Source organism: Centroberyx gerrardi, chromosome 11, assembly GCF_048128805.1.
Source record: "Centroberyx gerrardi isolate f3 chromosome 11, fCenGer3.hap1.cur.20231027, whole genome shotgun sequence".
Classification (NCBI taxonomy): domain Eukaryota; kingdom Metazoa; phylum Chordata; class Actinopteri; order Beryciformes; family Berycidae; genus Centroberyx; species Centroberyx gerrardi.
The window spans coordinates 24,144,817-24,162,574 of NC_136007.1; the positions used below are offsets into that span (position 1 = coordinate 24,144,817).

Sequence of the window (17,758 nt, forward strand, 5' to 3'; positions counted from 1 at the left end):
CTACATTAGTCCTATAGGAACCACAAAAGAAACAAAAAACACACCCTGCTAAACTGTAGAGGTGTGTTTGATTTCCATGGTTATGCCTGCACAGCAGCACACCCACAAGGCGGTGCGTTACCCCTGCCAGCATCATGCGCTCGTCTGTGTTCAGATGCGGGTCTAAAGCCTCCAGTTCCTACTCTCCACCGAGGACACTCAACCCGTCTGGTGCCTATGACATTGGAAAGGATCTTACACCCCATCCATGGTTGTTCTGAGGATAAGAAATGCGCACAAAAGGCAATATGCATTTATCTGTCTGAGCATCGTCGGCTTCATCATGTACAGATATCTCGGGTAAGTTCTCACTAACTATAGTTCAACTGTTGCTTCCATTAGAGCTACTTAGAGGCGGTTTGTTTCTCCTCGCAGCTTACAAAAAGTAACTATAGTATATAATAAACGTTTAGAAGGATACTACGCAAATATCACAGCAAACTATAAGTTCCTACAGTAATTTTAGGAATATTCTAGTCATACCATGACAGACAAAACTATATAAACTCACTATTGAGTATTACAGACACACTATAAGTCACTATATGAATATTATAGGAATACTATAGTGATAACAGGAGATAAAAACGATTATAAATTATAATAAGATCACTTTAAACTCACTATTGAGTATTACAGACACACTATAAGTCACTATATGAATATTATAGGAACACTATAGTGATAACAGGAGATACAAAGAACTACTATTAAGTATGATAAGATCACTATAAAGTCACTGAGTGTCACAGACACACTATAGTGTGTCCATATAAGTCCATATAAGAATATTACAGTGATGTTCAAGGATGTTATTGGAAAAATATATAGTAAATAAGTGCTAGACTCATGTGTTGAGGTCTATCTGTCCTCTGAATTCAGATGTGTAGCTGCTCCTTTGTGTTTGGGTTTAAGAACATAAGACATCTGCAAATTCCTGTCAAGCATGTTGCCAGTCACGTGGTCCGTTCAAGCACAATGGCCTATGTGCTATATTATGTGAGTGTGACACGAATAAGCCCTGATTGGTCTGCAGCATGCCAGCAGGGGGACGGAGGATGAGCAGGAGAGCGGGGCTGGGTGCCAACTCGTCCCAGTTCAGCCTGGAGGGAGAGCCTTTCCGCATCCTGGGGGGATCCGTCCACTATTTCCGCGTCCCCAGGGCCTACTGGAGGGACAGGCTGATGAAAGTGAAGGCCTGTGGCATCAACACCCTCACTACGTAGGACTGCTGCTTCTACTAATTGGTTGTGTATGTATATCACAAGCATGGCCACTGGTTGAGTGCTAATAAGGAACACCCTGCATCCCTGCAGGTATGTGCCATGGAGTCTTCATCAGCCAGAGAGAGGGGCTTTCCACTTCCACACACAGCTGGATTTAGAGTAAGGACACAACTGTTTCTATTAGAGATGGGACGATGTGCTTAGCTCATGATATGATTCAATGCAATATGGGCTTCATGATTCAGTACAACCACGATACGATGTAATAAATACAAGTTCAATGACAGCAACGTATGAAGTATGCAGAATTGTGTTTATTTCTGAGCCACAAATCTTTCTAGTAATGGCATTGGCTTGCTAGAATGTAAACAACAATTTAAAAATGTCATTACAAAGTGACAATAATATAATTTGGATGGAGAGCTTGTGAAACTGATGGTCAAGCCGTCTCATTTGTGATTACTACAGCAGAATAACATGGAGATAATATCACAATTCATTTCTCTGCCCCATGATAAGTATTGTCATATTCTTGCATTGCTATATATCTAATTCTGATATATTGTCCCATCCCTAGTTTTTATGTCACTGCCTTAATTTACTATAATCCCATGTAGAATACTGTTTCATACTTTACTGATGATGATGAAGTGACCTCCTACTGAGAAACTTCAATTACATTAGCAACATTAAACCAAACTCAGCAATACACACCCTGCAAATTCTTCAGTTGTATTGTTCTAAGGATAAAAACGCCTTGCTCTGGCTCTGGTCCCTAACAATGTAACTTGAGGCGTGTTGGGAATACCGTGTTCAGTGTCCTTATCATCGCCTGAGCTGCAGCGCTCAGGGGAGAAGGCAGAGGCCCAGTGTCCCACCTGACAACAGCGGCATTTCCACAACAACAGCAACTTATCAAGCAATTAACGACACAGAGGCGATAAGTACAGAGGAGAGATGTGACGCCTCTGTCTGCCGCCGCCGTTGCCATGCAGATTTCACACTCCTCAAACATTGAGATGTGACTGTTGTTCAGACTTAATTAAAAAGCAAAGAAAATCATCTCGGGGTGAATTTCCAAGGATGTGACTTGGGGTTTCACTCTGAGTCTAAACTTTGCGTTTCTTACAGATAGAAGATGTTTATGGATTGCGTTCTCCATCTTGGTTTCAGAGCCTATATCAACCTTGCTGCTGAGTTGGGACTGTGGGTGATTCTGCGTCCTGGGCCTTATATTTCCTCTGAGCTGGACTTAGGAGGACTTCCGAGGTAAATCATAGTGCAACGCAAACTCTTCCTTGTATTCTTTGCTTCTAACATATGGGATCTTGCATGTGTTTTGTGAAATACACATTATTGCATATAGAATACACACGGTTCTATGTATGTAAAGCAGACCAAAACTCTGTGCAATTCTCTACTGCTCTTTCCAGAAGATGTTCCTGCATAAATGTAATTAAGGTTGCAAATGAATTTAAATCCGACCAAACAGAAGCCACTTGATCTGGAACCACAAAGTGCCGTTTTTATTGCCATGTGACAACCAGAGTAAACAAGCTCCATGTTGCTGTGAGGGAAGTCTTGTCCAGTCTTGTTCCTGCAGCTCTGTGGCTTCAGTCACTAGTCCTTAGTGTCTTTTTTTCTGTCTCTTTGCAGTTGGCTTCTGCGTGATGAGAACATGAGGCTGAGGACAACTTACCCAGGCTTCACTCAGGCCGTCAACGTTTTTTTTGACAAACTTATTCCGAAAGTCGTGCCGCTGCAGGTCACTGTTTCCCACTCGCACAAGCTGGAAAAACAAGTGTGCAGCAGCTCCAGGTCATTTGCATGTCATATCTGTAATGCCATATAATCTGTTGTTATTTCAGTTCAAGAAAGGAGGTCCTATAATTGCAGTGCAGTTGGAAAACGAGTATGGATCCTTTGCGAAGGATGAAAGTTACATGCTTTTCATCAAGGAGGTATGTGAAAATGCAGCCACACACATCTACAGAGAGAGAGAGAGAGAGAAGTGACCATATTGATGATGTTCACATCTTGCTCTGTTATGTTGAAAGGCCTTGCAGTCTAGAGGGATCAGTGAGCTCTTGCTTACATCAGACAACCACAATGGATTAAAGTCAGGGGGCGTGAACGGAGGTACAGTATATTATTAACACACACACACACACACACACAAACACACACACACGCAGACACACACAGACACCTGACCTCGTGATCTCCTCTCCTGTAGCCATCCGAACACTGAAGCTTCAGAAGCTAAACCAGAGGGACATACAGGATCTGAATGCCATTCAGGTGTGTATTAAGCCTTTACTGCATTGTCACTGAGGAAGTCACACAAACAGTGACCGGTATGCATGAACTGATAGTTCTTTGTCTGCATGTCAGCCGAACAGCCCCACCATGGTGATGGACTACTGGACTGGCTGGTACGATGTGTGGGGTGACCTCCACCATGTGCTCCCCCCGGAGGGTAAGGAGGACTTTCCTGTTATAGATCGCTGTCCAGATGACATTTATGTTTCTCTGTTGGTGCTTATCAGCCCAGGATTATCCTTGGTCGTGAATATTGGCCCCAGTTACCCCAAGATGAAGCTGAAATGCTATTGGTTAGGGTTGGACAATCGATATATGTGTCGATATTTGCCTTGTATTAAATATCAGATATATGGCAGTCAGTGTGGTCTACTTCTGATATGATGGAGGTTCTTCGCTGACCACAGCTACATAAGAACAGTCTGTACAACCTGCATTTTTCTTTGGACATTTTATTTATTAATTTAATTGTTCAATAGTTGTTTTGGTAAATTAGTTCTTCATTTAAAGGCAGCATTGTATCCCAGAGTTTCCCCTGCCATTAAATAGATGCAGTGGCTGATCCTGCCTTAAAGAACCACTAACCCACTGAAAATAATTTCATGAGTCTGGGTTTCAATGGAGTTTTAGTTGCTCATGATGGTCTAAATGCTGTTTCAGGGGCTTCTCCACCCTGACAAGGCTAAAATTCTGGGGAAACACTGAATACTTCACTCCAAAAATATCAGGATTGGTATCAGCCTTCAAAATTCTATATTGGTCAAACCCTACTACTGATAACCCTGCAAAATCCCAGTCCAGTCAGAAAGAGCAGAGTCACTCCTCTGAGAACTTGTCTTTTCAAGGATTTCTCATCACGTCTTCCCCGCTGAACGACATCTCCTCTCTCCTCACTCTAATTGCTCTCTTAAAAATCCCATCCAGCTTTCTCCTTAGCTCTTATTCTATTTCTATTCCCAGCGCATCGCTCTCACATTCTGTGCTCACAGGAATATTGTAAAGGCACCGGGGCTGTGACCTTTGCACTATTGTTTGGGTGATTTTCACTTATTTTACAGTTGCTCTCATTATAAGTTGCTCTGGATAACAGTCCCAGTTAAAGCCTAAAATGTAAATGTAAATGTTAAATGGAATGAGTCAGTGTGAACACATCAGTCTGGGCCTAAGAGTGTAGCGTAGGGTTAAAAATGTTTTAAAGAGCAGGTAGTCCTTGGTCTAAGTGCAGTGTGAAAAGCAGTTATTATGATTTGACCTTCAGAGGAACACTGCAACAACAGGACCTTCACATTATGAAAGTGTCACTTCTCCTGCACACAGTAAGTATGTCTTCTTGGCAGATATGGTGTCCGCTGTGAGGGAGATCCTGAGGCGAGGCATGTCCATCAACCTCTACATGTTCCACGGAGGCTCCAGCTTCGGCTTCATGAGCGGAGCTCTCGCCAATCCTTCCTACAAAGCATTAGTCCCCAGCTACGGTTGGTTCCTCTGTGTCATTTGCATCGCCACAAACAAACTAGTGCTGTCGTTGATGCAAATGCACATATATTTGACAAAGCACAATGCAAGTACTGGAGAATTATCTACTTCTCTTGCCGCCTACAGAGCTGCATTACCTTTTGTAGCCAGCGGGCGGCAGTGCATGATAGGTAATCTACTTACTCTTGGTACTTTGCAGATTATGATGCTCCCTTGTCTGAAGCTGGAGAATACACTCCAAAGTACCATCTCCTCAGGGATCTATTCGCTCGATACAACAGTAAGTTAAGCACTAACTATAGATAAGAATGCTACTAATAATTCCACGATTTATTTTAAGAGTATAGACTTGACTGACCTTATTGCCTTTGATCAAGTCTTTCACCTTTGCTTGTGGCAGGTAAGAGTTTCCCTGATATGCCGGCGCTGCATTACAGGGAAGCTTATGAACCAGCTATCATGTACCAGCACCTGTCCTTGTGGGACGCCTTGAGCTTCACTGAAGAGGTGAGTGTGTAGATCTATGGCTGTGTGTGAAAATGGATTTTTGCTTCTCAGCCAAGGAGGTCAGTATAAATATTTCACCTTTTCCCCCCGCAGCCACTGAAGTCACTCACGGCAGTAAACATGGAGAATCTACCGGTGAACAACGGGAATGGCCAGTCGTACGGATACACTCTGTATGAGACCGCCATCACCAGCGGAGGCTTATTGAAATCTGGAGATAACGTGCGAGACCGGGCCCTGGTAAGTCATCCCAGTGTATATGAGGGGATGAGCTCACTCTGACCTCATGCAGTCTCATCACAACACCTACTGCATACGAAAGGATCTGGAGGCCTTGTCTTATATCTTATATTGTTATGATAGTATATCTCTTAGCACAGTATTCTCTCTGATGCATTGTGTTTGTAGTTGCTGAAACTAAATGTCAGCTGTCAATCAGCTGTCAATGGGCGCCGTATCCAGGGACATAGAATACATTAAAGGTAACCTATGAAAAAGTGATGACTGCGGCGATAAAGTGAGCTTCTTCTTCCCTCCAGGTGTTTGTAGACAGAAACTACATTGGACTTTTCAAGCGCCGGAGCCTGGAGCTGGCGGTTCCTGACGGTAAGGTATGGCATCAAGGTGGAGGATGAAGGCAAAACGTCCAGACAAACCTCATTCTCACCGCTATATCAGTTGTGATGGATACTGAGTATTGGCTGCTTAAATCATCAGCCGGCATAAAAGTGATTTATCCCCGCAGGGACGGCGGACCTTAAGCTTATTGGTGGAGAACTGTGGCCGGGTGCACCACGGAGGAGACCTTGACAAACAGCGAAAAGGTAATCGCCGAGACACAGTTCACTGCTATGACTGCTATTAAATCGCTCGAGCGCTCGGTGGTAGCAGTGGGTGTACAAGCCAATTTTGATTTGTATTCTTGCAGGTCTCGTGGGAGACATTTTATTAAACAATATTCCTCTGCGGGATTTTACAATATACAGCCTGGATATGAAACCCAGCTTTATTGATAGGTTTGTACGCTTTATTAAATTGAAAGCACTGCATATGAGTTTCATTTTTCTGTTAAGAGTGTATTTGAAATGGATGCCTTATTTCAGTCTCTATCAGGCGCCCTGGAAAGCCCTCCCTCAAACTCCCAGCTTCCCGGGCTTTTTCATGGGGAGGCTGTTTGCGTACGGCTATCCCAGTGACACATTTGTGAAGCTGCCAGTGAGTGAACGCCAACTTGGGATTTTTGTGCTATAGATCTGCTGTGAAGTTTGTGGAATGTAGGAGAACTGCACATTATATAGGGACTGTGAAGCTAATTAGTTTCCTTTGCATCCCAAAGGGCTGGGAGAAAGGTGTTGTGTTCATCAATGGGCTGAATCTGGGCCGCTACTGGTCCATTGGTCCCCAGCAAAGTCTCTACCTCCCTGGTCCCTTTCTCAACAGTGGAATCAACCAGGTACAAACCAGCATCTGTAATGGACCTATTCAGATGATTAATTTTGCTATTAGAATGTTTGAAAACACAGTAAGTCCGTTTCTCATCTTTCCTTTTCTCTGTTTATATGAATTAGATCATTGTGTTTGAGGAGCAAGAGGCTGAATACAAGATCCAGTTTGAGGATACGCCTGATCTTGGCATGGCAGCAGACATCCAGTGACTGTCATCCCCTGTATGGACAGTGACATCATTTTTTTTGTGTGAAATCTTGTCTTTTTACTGTGTTACAAAGTTCTTATTGTCACATTAGGGTTGATCTTCTCATTCAGCGAGGATATCAGCTTAGTTAATCGATATGTCACGGTCACTGTCTACTCTAATGTCATGCTTTGATTGGATGTAGTGTCAAGTGTACACACAGAGCAAAGTCACCAGCTCAGCCACATCGATTATCAATCAAGGGCAGAGACACATGATCATATGGAGAAGGACTTTATGACTATGTACATACCTGCAGTTACAGTGGGTCTTTACATATTGAGCAGAAACACCAAGTAAATCCTCTTACCTCTGGATATCCAGTTAAAGAGTAATATTTTCTGTGTGGGGACGCCTGGTTAGAACGTCACATCGTTAGATTTGTATTGCTCGCGTCAATACACTGCAGAATGTGTGGGATAACATTTATTATGCTGAAAACATCATTTAAAAACACTGGGACAATATGAACTGATAGGTCAGAGTGATGCAAACACAGGTCAAAGGAAACACAAACGACAATAGAGCAATATCAGACTCTCATCTTGAAGGGAAGGTTTAAGATTTTTAGAGGCCTATCACATTGAAATCTGACCAAATTCATATTCTTTACACCAGAGTCTTGAGAAAATGTTTAACATTTGTAAGCAATGCCAGTGCAGGTGGAGTATGAAATCATCACTTGCAAGCCAGTCATCCATAACAAGAATAATAAGACTATGTAATAGAACTATGAAAGCAATGAAAGGACTTGTGTGCAATTTTCAGAATAATGGTTTCATATCCCATTGACTTGCACAGGCATAACTAACAACCAACAGGCGGATGCTTCCAATTCCTCTGAAACAACAAACAATTCTGGTGAGAAAACCTAAGCATCCAAAGTGGGAGCTTGATTAGCAATAAAATGGATAGGCTTCTAAAAAAAATGCTGAATCGTCTCTTTAACTTGAGAGCGCAGAAAGAACTCAGTAGTGTTACAGCAGATCATGACTAAACAAGTGCATGAAGTAACAAACAACCATATAAAAGAGGACATTACAGTAGGGGCATTACAGTTATGCTATAATAAAGCATTGCTCCCTGTTTTTGAGTGCATGTGTGCGTGTGTGTGAGCGCGTGTGTGTGTGCTCACCATGTGCTGTGCGACAGCTGAGCACACGTGTAAGCGTGTTGAGGAGTTACAGGACTCCTAATTAGTGCTGGGTTCGGGATGCTATCTAAATAGCTCAGTGTTGTACAGTCAAAGTGGGGAGGGTTCATCTCCCCTCAGTGCAGTCTGTCAGTCGGTGCTGACTCACTTAAGACAAGGGCCCCTTTTATTCCGCTGTGCAGCCCTGTGCCCAGACAGCCAGCTCGCTTCAGAACAAAAGGACCCTATTTAATGCTGATTGGATGGTTGGCTGGTGGTGTCTGGGGCTGAGAGGGCTCTTTATTGCTTGCCGTGCCATCTCTTCCTGCAGTTTAAATTGCCTAACATCCTTTGTCTCAGCTCTCTGGAGAGACCTCAATGGGCAAAGCTCCTTTTGGCAACTCGCGCCAGTGTCTCACATCAGTCAGCGCTCCTCGCAGAATAGGGCCGCTGCTTCCGTGCGGTTGTGCTTTGATACTCTCTGGCCCGAGCGCGCACGCGGCTTTGCGCTGCTCGTGGCTGGGCAGGTTCGCCTCCATTTCAGAGCTGTGGTGAAGTCAGCTGCTGTGCTGTGAAAGTATTATTGACCCTGACCGTCGCTTTATGGAGCTCTGGGGTTGGTTTGAATCCAGGTAGAATCCCATGGTGGAATACTTCCCCTGAAACGATAACGATAAAACGATTAATGAGTAGGAAGACAGACAAGAAAAAAAAAAACTTGTGACAGCATCAAAAGAAATGTTGAGGTTGTCATATACTAGGGATGGGACGATACGTTTCGATGCACGATATGGGGTTCATGATTCGATACGATCACGATACGATGTCATAAATAAAAGTTCAATGACAACAAAGTATGACGGTGCAGAATTATGCTTATTTCTGAGCCATAAATCTTGCTAGCTATGGCATCAGCTTGTTAGAATGTCATTACAAAGTGCAAATAATATAATTTCAATGGAGAGCTTGTGAAACTGATGCGAAAAAGGGTTAGTTACTTTTATTACTACAGCAGAAAAAAATGTAGCTCATATCGCAATTTTTTTTATCGCGATATTAGTATTGATATGTATTGTCACATTTTCATATTGCGATATATTGAATTTAGATATATCGTCCCATCCCTATCATATACATTCAAAATATTGCAGGAGAAATAGCAGATTGATTGTTGCTTGATTTAGGAAAAGTCATACAATCACTTTAACTCGGTATGTAAAGGCTCGACGTCTATCTTATGTAGGTTCCATATCTCATGGTGCACAGTGAGCCAAGATGCTCCTCCAACCTATCACCCAAGATAATCACTGCACGGAATCGGGGTAATTTGCATATCTATATCTCTGCTATTACCTGTGTCGGATGAAGTATCTCATATCTCCACATTAGAGTCTGTAAATCCTTTCTTGCCCTCATTCACCAGCACAGGCTTCTCTGTCCGTGTGTGCCATACTAACACCTGGAAGTAAGAAGAAACAGAGTGGAAATATATTAAATATAATGAAATGTTTATACTGCTAATACACAAATTCTGCTTCTAGATGCTGCGTAGTACTATTATATACTACTATATAACTGCTACACAGTATCTAGAAGCAGAACATAACATTTTTAGTTAGCTCTCTGTGTACAGTGTTGGCTATAAGCTGACAGTTTACTGACTTTTAGAACAAGCTGTTATGACAGCCAAGGATCTAAGACACGTCGTCTGACACTTGTATACAGTTATATATATACTGGATAATTTTTTTTGCCACTTCATGGTGTTGCTCAACAGCTCAAACATACAGAGAGCCTCCCCTCCTTACCTTAGTGCAGTTAGCAGCTTTGGGCTCCAAGTCATTAAGAGTGACCAGCTCCTTCAGTAAGCTGCTCTCCTGATAACCTCCCTTCACGCCGCGCAACTTGAAATAAGCCTGAGGTTTATAGAGAATGAGGCGCAGGTTCACTGCGAACCCAGCCATGTCGATGGCGAAGGGCCGGTGTGGGTCGAACACAGTTTTCCAGCCGTACACCTTGCCCAAGGTGTTCACTTTAGGGGACTCGTACCGCAGGCCGCCCACAAAGGCCACAGGCCACACTGACACTTTTCTGGTGGAACGCATCTGGTATTTGGAAGCACAGAGAGAGACGTTGTGTCAGATATGTGGTGCAGGTCATTCTTGCCAGTAATCCATAAGACTCAAAATGAAGATTAAGCAAGGGACACACTACACACCTGAGCAGACTCTGAAAGGATTGGACATCATGCACAAAAATGGCATCAGCTGATTTTTTAAATTTGGTTGTAGAGGTGCGCACACTTGATGACAATTTATATTTGGGGAATACACACTATCCAAGATCTCACCCAACTCCTTATCTCACAAAAAACACCAGTCGTGATGGCCAAATCATGACTATATATTCAGCCTAAAATTCATGTAGTGTGTCCCCAACCTTACCAGGAACAAACTGCTCTAACGCTAACCCTGTCACGGTGAATGTATCAATACTGTTTACAGACAAGTCTATAGGGCTGCTTGTGTAGAATACAGATAGGCATTCCTACTCTTATTTGCATGAAAATATATCCAGAGCTTCCTTCCTCACCTCCTCAAACAATTCCAGACTGTACGTGTTGTCGTCGTCCGCGAAGTAGACAATCCCAGGCTGGCTGCTGTTGACGGAGAAGGTCTCCCGGAGCCACCGCAGGGCCAGGTTCCTCTGCATCGTTCCCCGTGGTATTCGGGGGTCTCTGGTGTCCCCGCGTACCTTGTAGTTCCTGGGCGTCTCCACGTTGAGGTGGGTGTAGTTGAGGCCCGTGTCCTGGAGGAGACGGCTGACCAGAGCGGTCCTCCTCTGGGAGTCCTCCACCAGGATCCAGTGCAGGTTGGGCACGTGGAGGAAGGTGTTGGCCAGACGCGTCAGCTCTGCCTTCTGCACCGGACGGCTGTAGGTGGGGGTGACGACGTGGATGGTGGGCAGCACGTCGGACCAGGGCGGAGGCCGGCTGTAGACGTACTCGGTGCGCACCACCTCCACGATGTCCCGGTTCTGCATGGAGCAGGACTCCTTGAGGGCGAAGGTGTTCCGGGAGTTGGAGCGACTGTCACGACTGTCATCTGAGGCCAGGATGGATAATGGTTATAATGTTAGAACGTGCCTTTATGTCCTGTCTATATTCAAAGCCATGTTTCCTGTTGACATGTTGCTGTCCTATATGAGACAGTGTGGGCTCTCTTTAATCTGGAGAAGAATTAGATGCTAAACTGTTTTCATACTCAGTACAAAGTACACAGACTTAATTTTCTACATATTGCACACTAGCTTCATGGCATTATCAACATGTCACATTTTTCCACGGAGTGACTGTTTTGTGCACAGATGAGCAGCCCAGCAATAAAATTACATGAAATTAACCAAAGACAGATGCATAGGGCATGCTGTGCAAAGTGAATATGTAATGAAGTCTATCTGCATATTTCTAAACACTTTTTGGAAACCCCAGAGCTTGCTGGGGAGCAATAAATCATTTAACTCATTTCCCACATTTCCAATTTGGGAATAAAGAAGTGACAGAGAAAGCATAATTTCTACCAAACATATATTTTTCAACAAGGCATGGTTACAAAAAGAACATTGAGTGGTGGCAAGGGGTTTTATTTAGGTTTCACAAAGTGGCGCAAGTACTTTAGTTGCATAGTCACTATATCCCAAAACATTAACACAGGCGTGTGAGTAATATTTACCCTTTCGAGTAGCTAGCAGAGGAGTGATTGCACTTTGGTGCCAAACAGTGATGAGTAGTGTCCAGGGCAACACGATCAACACGATGGCTAGGATGTCTCGTCTCTTCGGCATCTCCGGGGTCACACCTGAGTCATGTCATTACCTGCAGGACACAGCACACATTTACCACCTCCACTGATTACTTTAATAGACGACCAAGATTGAAAGTGCAAGTGCTGCTGATGATGTGATGTCTGTATATATATACTGAGGCATCCAGTAAATATCAACTGTATAAACAACTGCTTCTGAAAATCATTAAATAAAAGATGTACACTAACAACTAAACAGAGCAAACATACAACTACAGACCTATCCCTAAACAGTTTTTCTTCCATCAGATAATACCTCACCTTGACAGAAACAACATTTCTGAAAAAGTCCAACCAGGTTTGCATTCCCTGAGAAGGACTGAAACATCTTTCATAAAGCTTGCTAACGATCTACTGCTAACTACCCTGGGGGCTGTTCAATACTTGTTCTTTTAGATCTAAGATGGGCAGCAGGGTGGTACAGTGATTAGGGGGATAGCCATCACCCGCATTCAATCCCCCATGACAGCAAGCATCGACTGTCTTTGAGCCTGTCAACTGAATCCTGACCGGCTCGGGGTGCGCTACTCTGTAGCTGACCCAGCGCTTTGACCTGCCCGTACAGCGGAGCAAGTGAAAAGACCAATTTCCCCTTTGTGGAATTAATAGAGTATACCAAAATTGTTATTTAAGTTTTTATTTCCTCTCAAAATGCAGCAGCGAGGCTTTTAACCTCAACAAAGAAACATCACCCCAGTTTTAGCCTCTTTACACAGGCTGCTAGTTTGAATTGATTTCAAGATTTTAACAGTTCCTTTCAGGTTAAAGTCTGGATCTAGCTTCTGACTGCAACCCTATGAGCTGTGGTGCGATCGTGCTTTTGTTGCTAAAGGCTCTAGACAATGGAATGATCTCCAGAGGAGATCAAGCTAGCAAAATCAGTATCATTTTTATGCACTTGTATATACAGTAGGGCTATCTAATTATTTTCACTGTGCAAATTGTGTCCTATTGCTGTAATTATTTTATATTTTCTTTTTCTATTTTTCTCATTTTATTATTTTTTCTGCATTTATTGTTATTCTAAATTATTTTGCACTAATAGGGGTATTTTATTAACTATTTTATTCATTGCTTATGTATTTAGTTTACTTTCCTGTAATTGTATTGTACATTTGTAGAGTGCTATAAAATTGAGTTTAATATTATTATTGTTATTGTTGTTGTTGTCATTTGATGACAGCTGGTGCAATTCAAAGTGTCTCTCTTATACAAGACTGCATTTAGTTGTCTTTTTGAAAGGAACCATCCCCTTAGAGTTATATTTAGCATGCTGTCTTAGTCAGTGAATGGAGGAGCTGGTTCATTGAGTTTCCTAATCTAATGGCCCGTCACTGTGTTACTATGTGAATTATATTGTAAAGTACCATAGGAGGTGGCCCTCCATTGAGGATGTACATAGCTGCAAGGCACATTCTGCAAGGAGGCATTCTGTAAAGAAACCGCCTCAGCCCGCCGGAGCTACTGCACACCAGAAAATAGGTCAGAAAATGCTCCAAGCTTCCTTTTTGTCTCATTTAAAAGCACACTGGAATACTGCAGAAAGCATTCCTCAGTCTGTGTTGGAGATTTGAAGAGGGCTATAGCTTGGTTGAAAGGGTCAGCTCATATTAAATCTGGCCCTTTCCTGCCTATGAACAGTTGACGCAGACAGGGAGATTAGGATTCACTCTGTGGTGGGTTCAGTTAAAACCCTGAAGTAATGCAACAAAGTTCAGTAAGATCTTACCCATGTTTATAGCTAACACACATGGTCATTCCAAGGGCAGACAGCGCAGGCTCTGGATCCAGAGGCCTGAGATAGAGGTGACCGTCTGTGCCAGTGGTTTAGTTCAGTCCATCATCCCTGCAGAGAGAAAACACAGAGCAGTTAGGATTAGAAGAACAACACGCATCGTGTGTGTGTGTGTGTGTGTGTGTGTGTGTGTGTGTGTGTGCATGCTTGTGTGCAGCTCAGAGACTGTCCATTTGGTCAGCATGTATTACAGACATCCACCAACCCTTCCCTCAGTCTACACCACAGACATCAAAACAATGGAAACCCCAACCAGCCACCCTCAGCCGTTTTGTTTTCCTTCTCCTCACCAGTCTCTTCATGAGACAGATCCTCTGCTCGTTAATCACCACTCTTTAGACATAATTAATCCTTGATTAAAGAGGATCAACCCCAGTCTGTGAGATCAAAGGTTGTGCTAGCTAATTATCACATCAGGATAGGTTTAATGGGGTCATGTTTTAACAGCATGTCATTGATATTGACATGCTAATTAACTATGCACATCATGTTGACAAGCAATGGCTTGCTCTCCCACCCCTCACCATTTTGCATCCCAATTTTAAGGTGAACGCTCTGGCTGAATGCAAAATAAATTATGGATGCCAGGCAGCACTGTAGGGATGGGCGATAATTCAATATTATCGTTTAGCGTCTTTCAGTGGAATCATATCATGATGTTATCATGATTTTAGGATATTGTGATGCACAATTCTGCTGTCTAAATTGATGAGAACAAGCTATTTTTATTTTAAAAATTAGGTATGAAACATTTTAAGGAATATTATTTGAAAATTTCGGTTTTGTTTGACATCACACCTACCATTCGGTTCAATGGGATGAACATTAATTTGATTAGGCCTATTTAACGTGATTTTGCATACATGAGCCATATTGTGATATATCAATATAAAAGAAATCAGGATTATCATGATATTGATTTTAACCATATCGTGCTGCCCTACAGTACTGTGACATAAGGTGGAAGAAAAGAACTAAGCAAAAGACAAATTGGCATGATCCACTCTCCATTTACCCATACAGAGAATCTGATATGATATTCCCTTGTGCTATCTATGGTATTAAACAAGATTGAGCGCCTATAACTGTCGAAACCTGGCTTAGATGTTACAGGAAGGGGGAGGGGCCATGATGAGTTGGAAATGTCAGTGTTCCTGTAAACACAACACACTGCCTAATCACAGCCCACCAGCCACAGTGAACTCCCATTGGTACACTGCTATGAAACACAATTATCGCTGTCAATCAAACCCAATGAGCCTGCTGTCCTGATGGAGCGTCATTATAGTCAGCATGCCATATAGCTGGAACATACAGCTTCACTGTGGGCCACATATTATACTGTAAGCAGCATGACCAGTTGTCTTGATATCTTATGTACTGCATTATAGACCCTAACTTAGTTATCGCAGTGAGGTATACACATTAGGTATCATGTTATGTTCATTTCCATTAACAGAAGTACAAACTCTCCACTTTCTGTGGAGAGTAGCACGCAATCTCTTGTGATTTAATATAATACTTGTGCTTTGCTTGAACATAGCCTGCAGCCAACATTTCTTACCCAAGACTGTATTCTTAACCCGTATCTTGTTGTGTCCTTATTTGTATTGTAGTGTTTTAACCTGTAATGTTGTGTTGTATCCTTGCACCTTTGATATTTGCACACATTTGCTGAGCTGCTTGGACAATGTAATTTCCTTTGGGATAAATTATCTATCTATCTATCTATCTACTAGAATTCCCATTTGGTGCAATCTTTGAAGGTGGACAGGCGGTCATGCTGCCACATTGTTAAAACAACATTAAACCTCTGCATATGCAAATAAATTGTCTGATGGTGTAGGTTACTATCTTTGGATACCTTGGTCATCCCATTATGATGGAAAGAATAAACGGTGCTGTCTATGCAGATAGTATTTCTGCTTCTTGCGGCAGCATCACAGCCATGCCAACTTTAACAGCTACCCAGTTTCCACACCCTAAGATCTGAGGAATTTTATTAACCATGTAGCAACAGATTAGATGGGCTGTTGTAGGCGTGAAACGAGTGAGCCTCCTTTCTGACAGCAGAAAATCGGAATGAATGGGAAACTACCACAAATATTCAATGGATTTCAGGCAATTGGAAGATTGCGGAATGTTATTTCACTTATAAGCAAAAGTTGTGATAGTCTGTTGATACACAATAAAACTAGAATAATCTAATGTTACTTACTCTCTCTCACCAAGAATCAGCATCATGGCAAACAAGTTAAAACTTAGTAGGCTAACAGACTCTCTTGTACAGACTGGCCCAACTCTTTCTAGGATCTGATCATAAATAGCGTTTGTGGTAAACAAAAAGGGCACTGACTTGGGCAAGTTAGTTAACAAAATGTAGTTAGCTAACGTTAATTATCACGGTTGTTAACGGTTATTTTATCCTATATACATTACAATTCAAGCTGCCTTTCACAATAACAGACATGAGACATCATGAAAGGAGTCAATCGCCTATTTTTAGCGGGTTTACCTGCGTTTAAAAAACCCGCATATACGCGCTAATTTTGGTGTAAAAAGGGTATTAGTTAGCTAAATTATGTTTTGCACTATTTAACTTTGATATGACTTGATAATGAAAATGTCATTTTGATACCGTTAACGTTGACGTATAGAAGCACAGAGGCTTAATGCTGTCATCCTACATTAGCTTTGTTAACGGAATATGACCCAAACCAAAATACATTTTGCTAGCTAACGTTAGTTAACATAATAAAATTGGCTGGCAATAAAAACTGGATAACTGGTCCATAATACTTGCCCTTTCAGCGGTCTCTAATGCTGGTATTGACATTAACTGCTAAATTCATATTAACGTTACAGCAAAACTAAATCCCACCAAGTATTATGTAGACTAACGGATGAGTCCGGTGTTCAGTTCTGACTGGCAGTTGGACAGTGTGTTGCCAGATTAGATTGACAGTTTCCAACCCAGTAGTTGCTCAAAACTGTAAAAATGTGTAAAATGTGTAAAAATCCGCCAAAACATCAGGCCTACAGATGCAAAAAAACCCAACAACAAACAAACAAACAAACAAACAAAAAGTAAAAATTCATAGGTTTGACCACCACTTCAACATGGGATTACTATCAAAGATCATACACAGCTCTTCACTCTGTCCAAGTGAGAACGCGTCATCACGGGCCTCTACAACTTTAACCCCCGATATGCTTTAATCACAGCTTTATCTGACAATATGGCATCTGATGGCTCAAGATCAAAGAATAAAGTCAGGCTCCAATATCCAACATAATGCCACATGCCTTGTTCATGTCTAATTCAGTGCCAGCAACTCGTTTTCAGCCTTGACACCTATGTCAAAGTGAACAAAAAGCCTTTGCTCTCTCGCTCGCTCGCTCGCTCGCTCGCACACACACACACACACACACACACACACACACACACACACACGCACACACGCACACGCACACACACACAGCAAAGACAATCACCCTGCTAGACAGGTCAGGACAGTGGGCCTGTACCTCTAGGATGGAATACAATATGAATCAATATTTCACTAAAGTAAATGGGTATGGTGGCGCATTGTTATTCCATTTAGTTGTATGATTATACAGTGCAGTATACAGATGATCCTAAACCAGCCCAATATTTATAAACCTGCCCAATCTGGCAACCCTGGGAGGCTGTTGTAAAATACC

At 42.4% G+C, this 17,758-nt stretch overlaps 2 protein-coding genes across 2 annotated transcripts; one reads left to right on the top strand and one right to left on the bottom strand.

Annotated features, from left to right (window-relative positions):
• The first annotated feature begins 232 nt into the window (after positions 1-232).
• LOC139910908 (beta-galactosidase-1-like protein 2) lies at positions 233-7,306 on the top strand. Its single transcript, XM_071898371.2, has 19 exons — positions 233-339; positions 1,076-1,261; positions 1,356-1,424; positions 2,439-2,534; positions 2,922-3,030; positions 3,134-3,226; positions 3,323-3,404; positions 3,502-3,566; positions 3,660-3,744; positions 4,925-5,062; positions 5,263-5,343; positions 5,464-5,570; positions 5,664-5,810; positions 6,110-6,181; positions 6,316-6,394; positions 6,499-6,586; positions 6,674-6,785; positions 6,907-7,023; positions 7,139-7,306. The coding sequence occupies exons 1-19, from the start codon at positions 248-250 to the stop codon at positions 7,223-7,225; spliced, it is 1,905 nt and encodes a 634-aa protein (XP_071754472.2). The 5' UTR covers positions 233-247; the 3' UTR covers positions 7,226-7,306.
• A 2,461-nt stretch (positions 7,307-9,767) lies between these two features.
• Positions 9,768-14,071, bottom strand: b3gat1b (beta-1,3-glucuronyltransferase 1 (glucuronosyltransferase P) b). Its single transcript, XM_071898364.2, has 5 exons — positions 13,988-14,071; positions 12,127-12,269; positions 10,988-11,499; positions 10,204-10,500; positions 9,768-9,854 (listed from the first exon to the last, which is right to left on the bottom strand). The coding sequence occupies exons 2-5, from the start codon at positions 12,236-12,238 to the stop codon at positions 9,768-9,770; spliced, it is 1,008 nt and encodes a 335-aa protein (XP_071754465.1). The 5' UTR covers positions 12,239-12,269; positions 13,988-14,071.
• Between the last annotated feature and the right edge of the window lie 3,687 nt (positions 14,072-17,758).

Bases quoted from the DNA above. Each gene is read 5' to 3' on its own strand.
- LOC139910908 (XM_071898371.2), top strand. From the start codon at position 248: ATGGTTGTTCTGAGGATAAGAAATGCGCACAAAAGGCAATATGCATTT. The intron at 3,227-3,322 runs GTATGTGAAAAT...TTATGTTGAAAG, and splicing joins ACATGCTTTTCATCAAGGAG to GCCTTGCAGTCTAGAGGGAT. The intron at 5,811-6,109 runs GTAAGTCATCCC...TCTTCCCTCCAG, and splicing joins ACGTGCGAGACCGGGCCCTG to GTGTTTGTAGACAGAAACTA.
- b3gat1b (XM_071898364.2), bottom strand. From the start codon at position 12,238: ATGCCGAAGAGACGAGACATCCTAGCCATCGTGTTGATCGTGTTGCCC. The intron at 11,500-12,126 runs GTAAATATTACT...TCCTGGCCTCAG, and splicing joins TCTGCTAGCTACTCGAAAGG to ATGACAGTCGTGACAGTCGC. The intron at 10,501-10,987 runs GTGAGGAAGGAA...TCCAAATACCAG, and splicing joins GTCTGGAATTGTTTGAGGAG to ATGCGTTCCACCAGAAAAGT.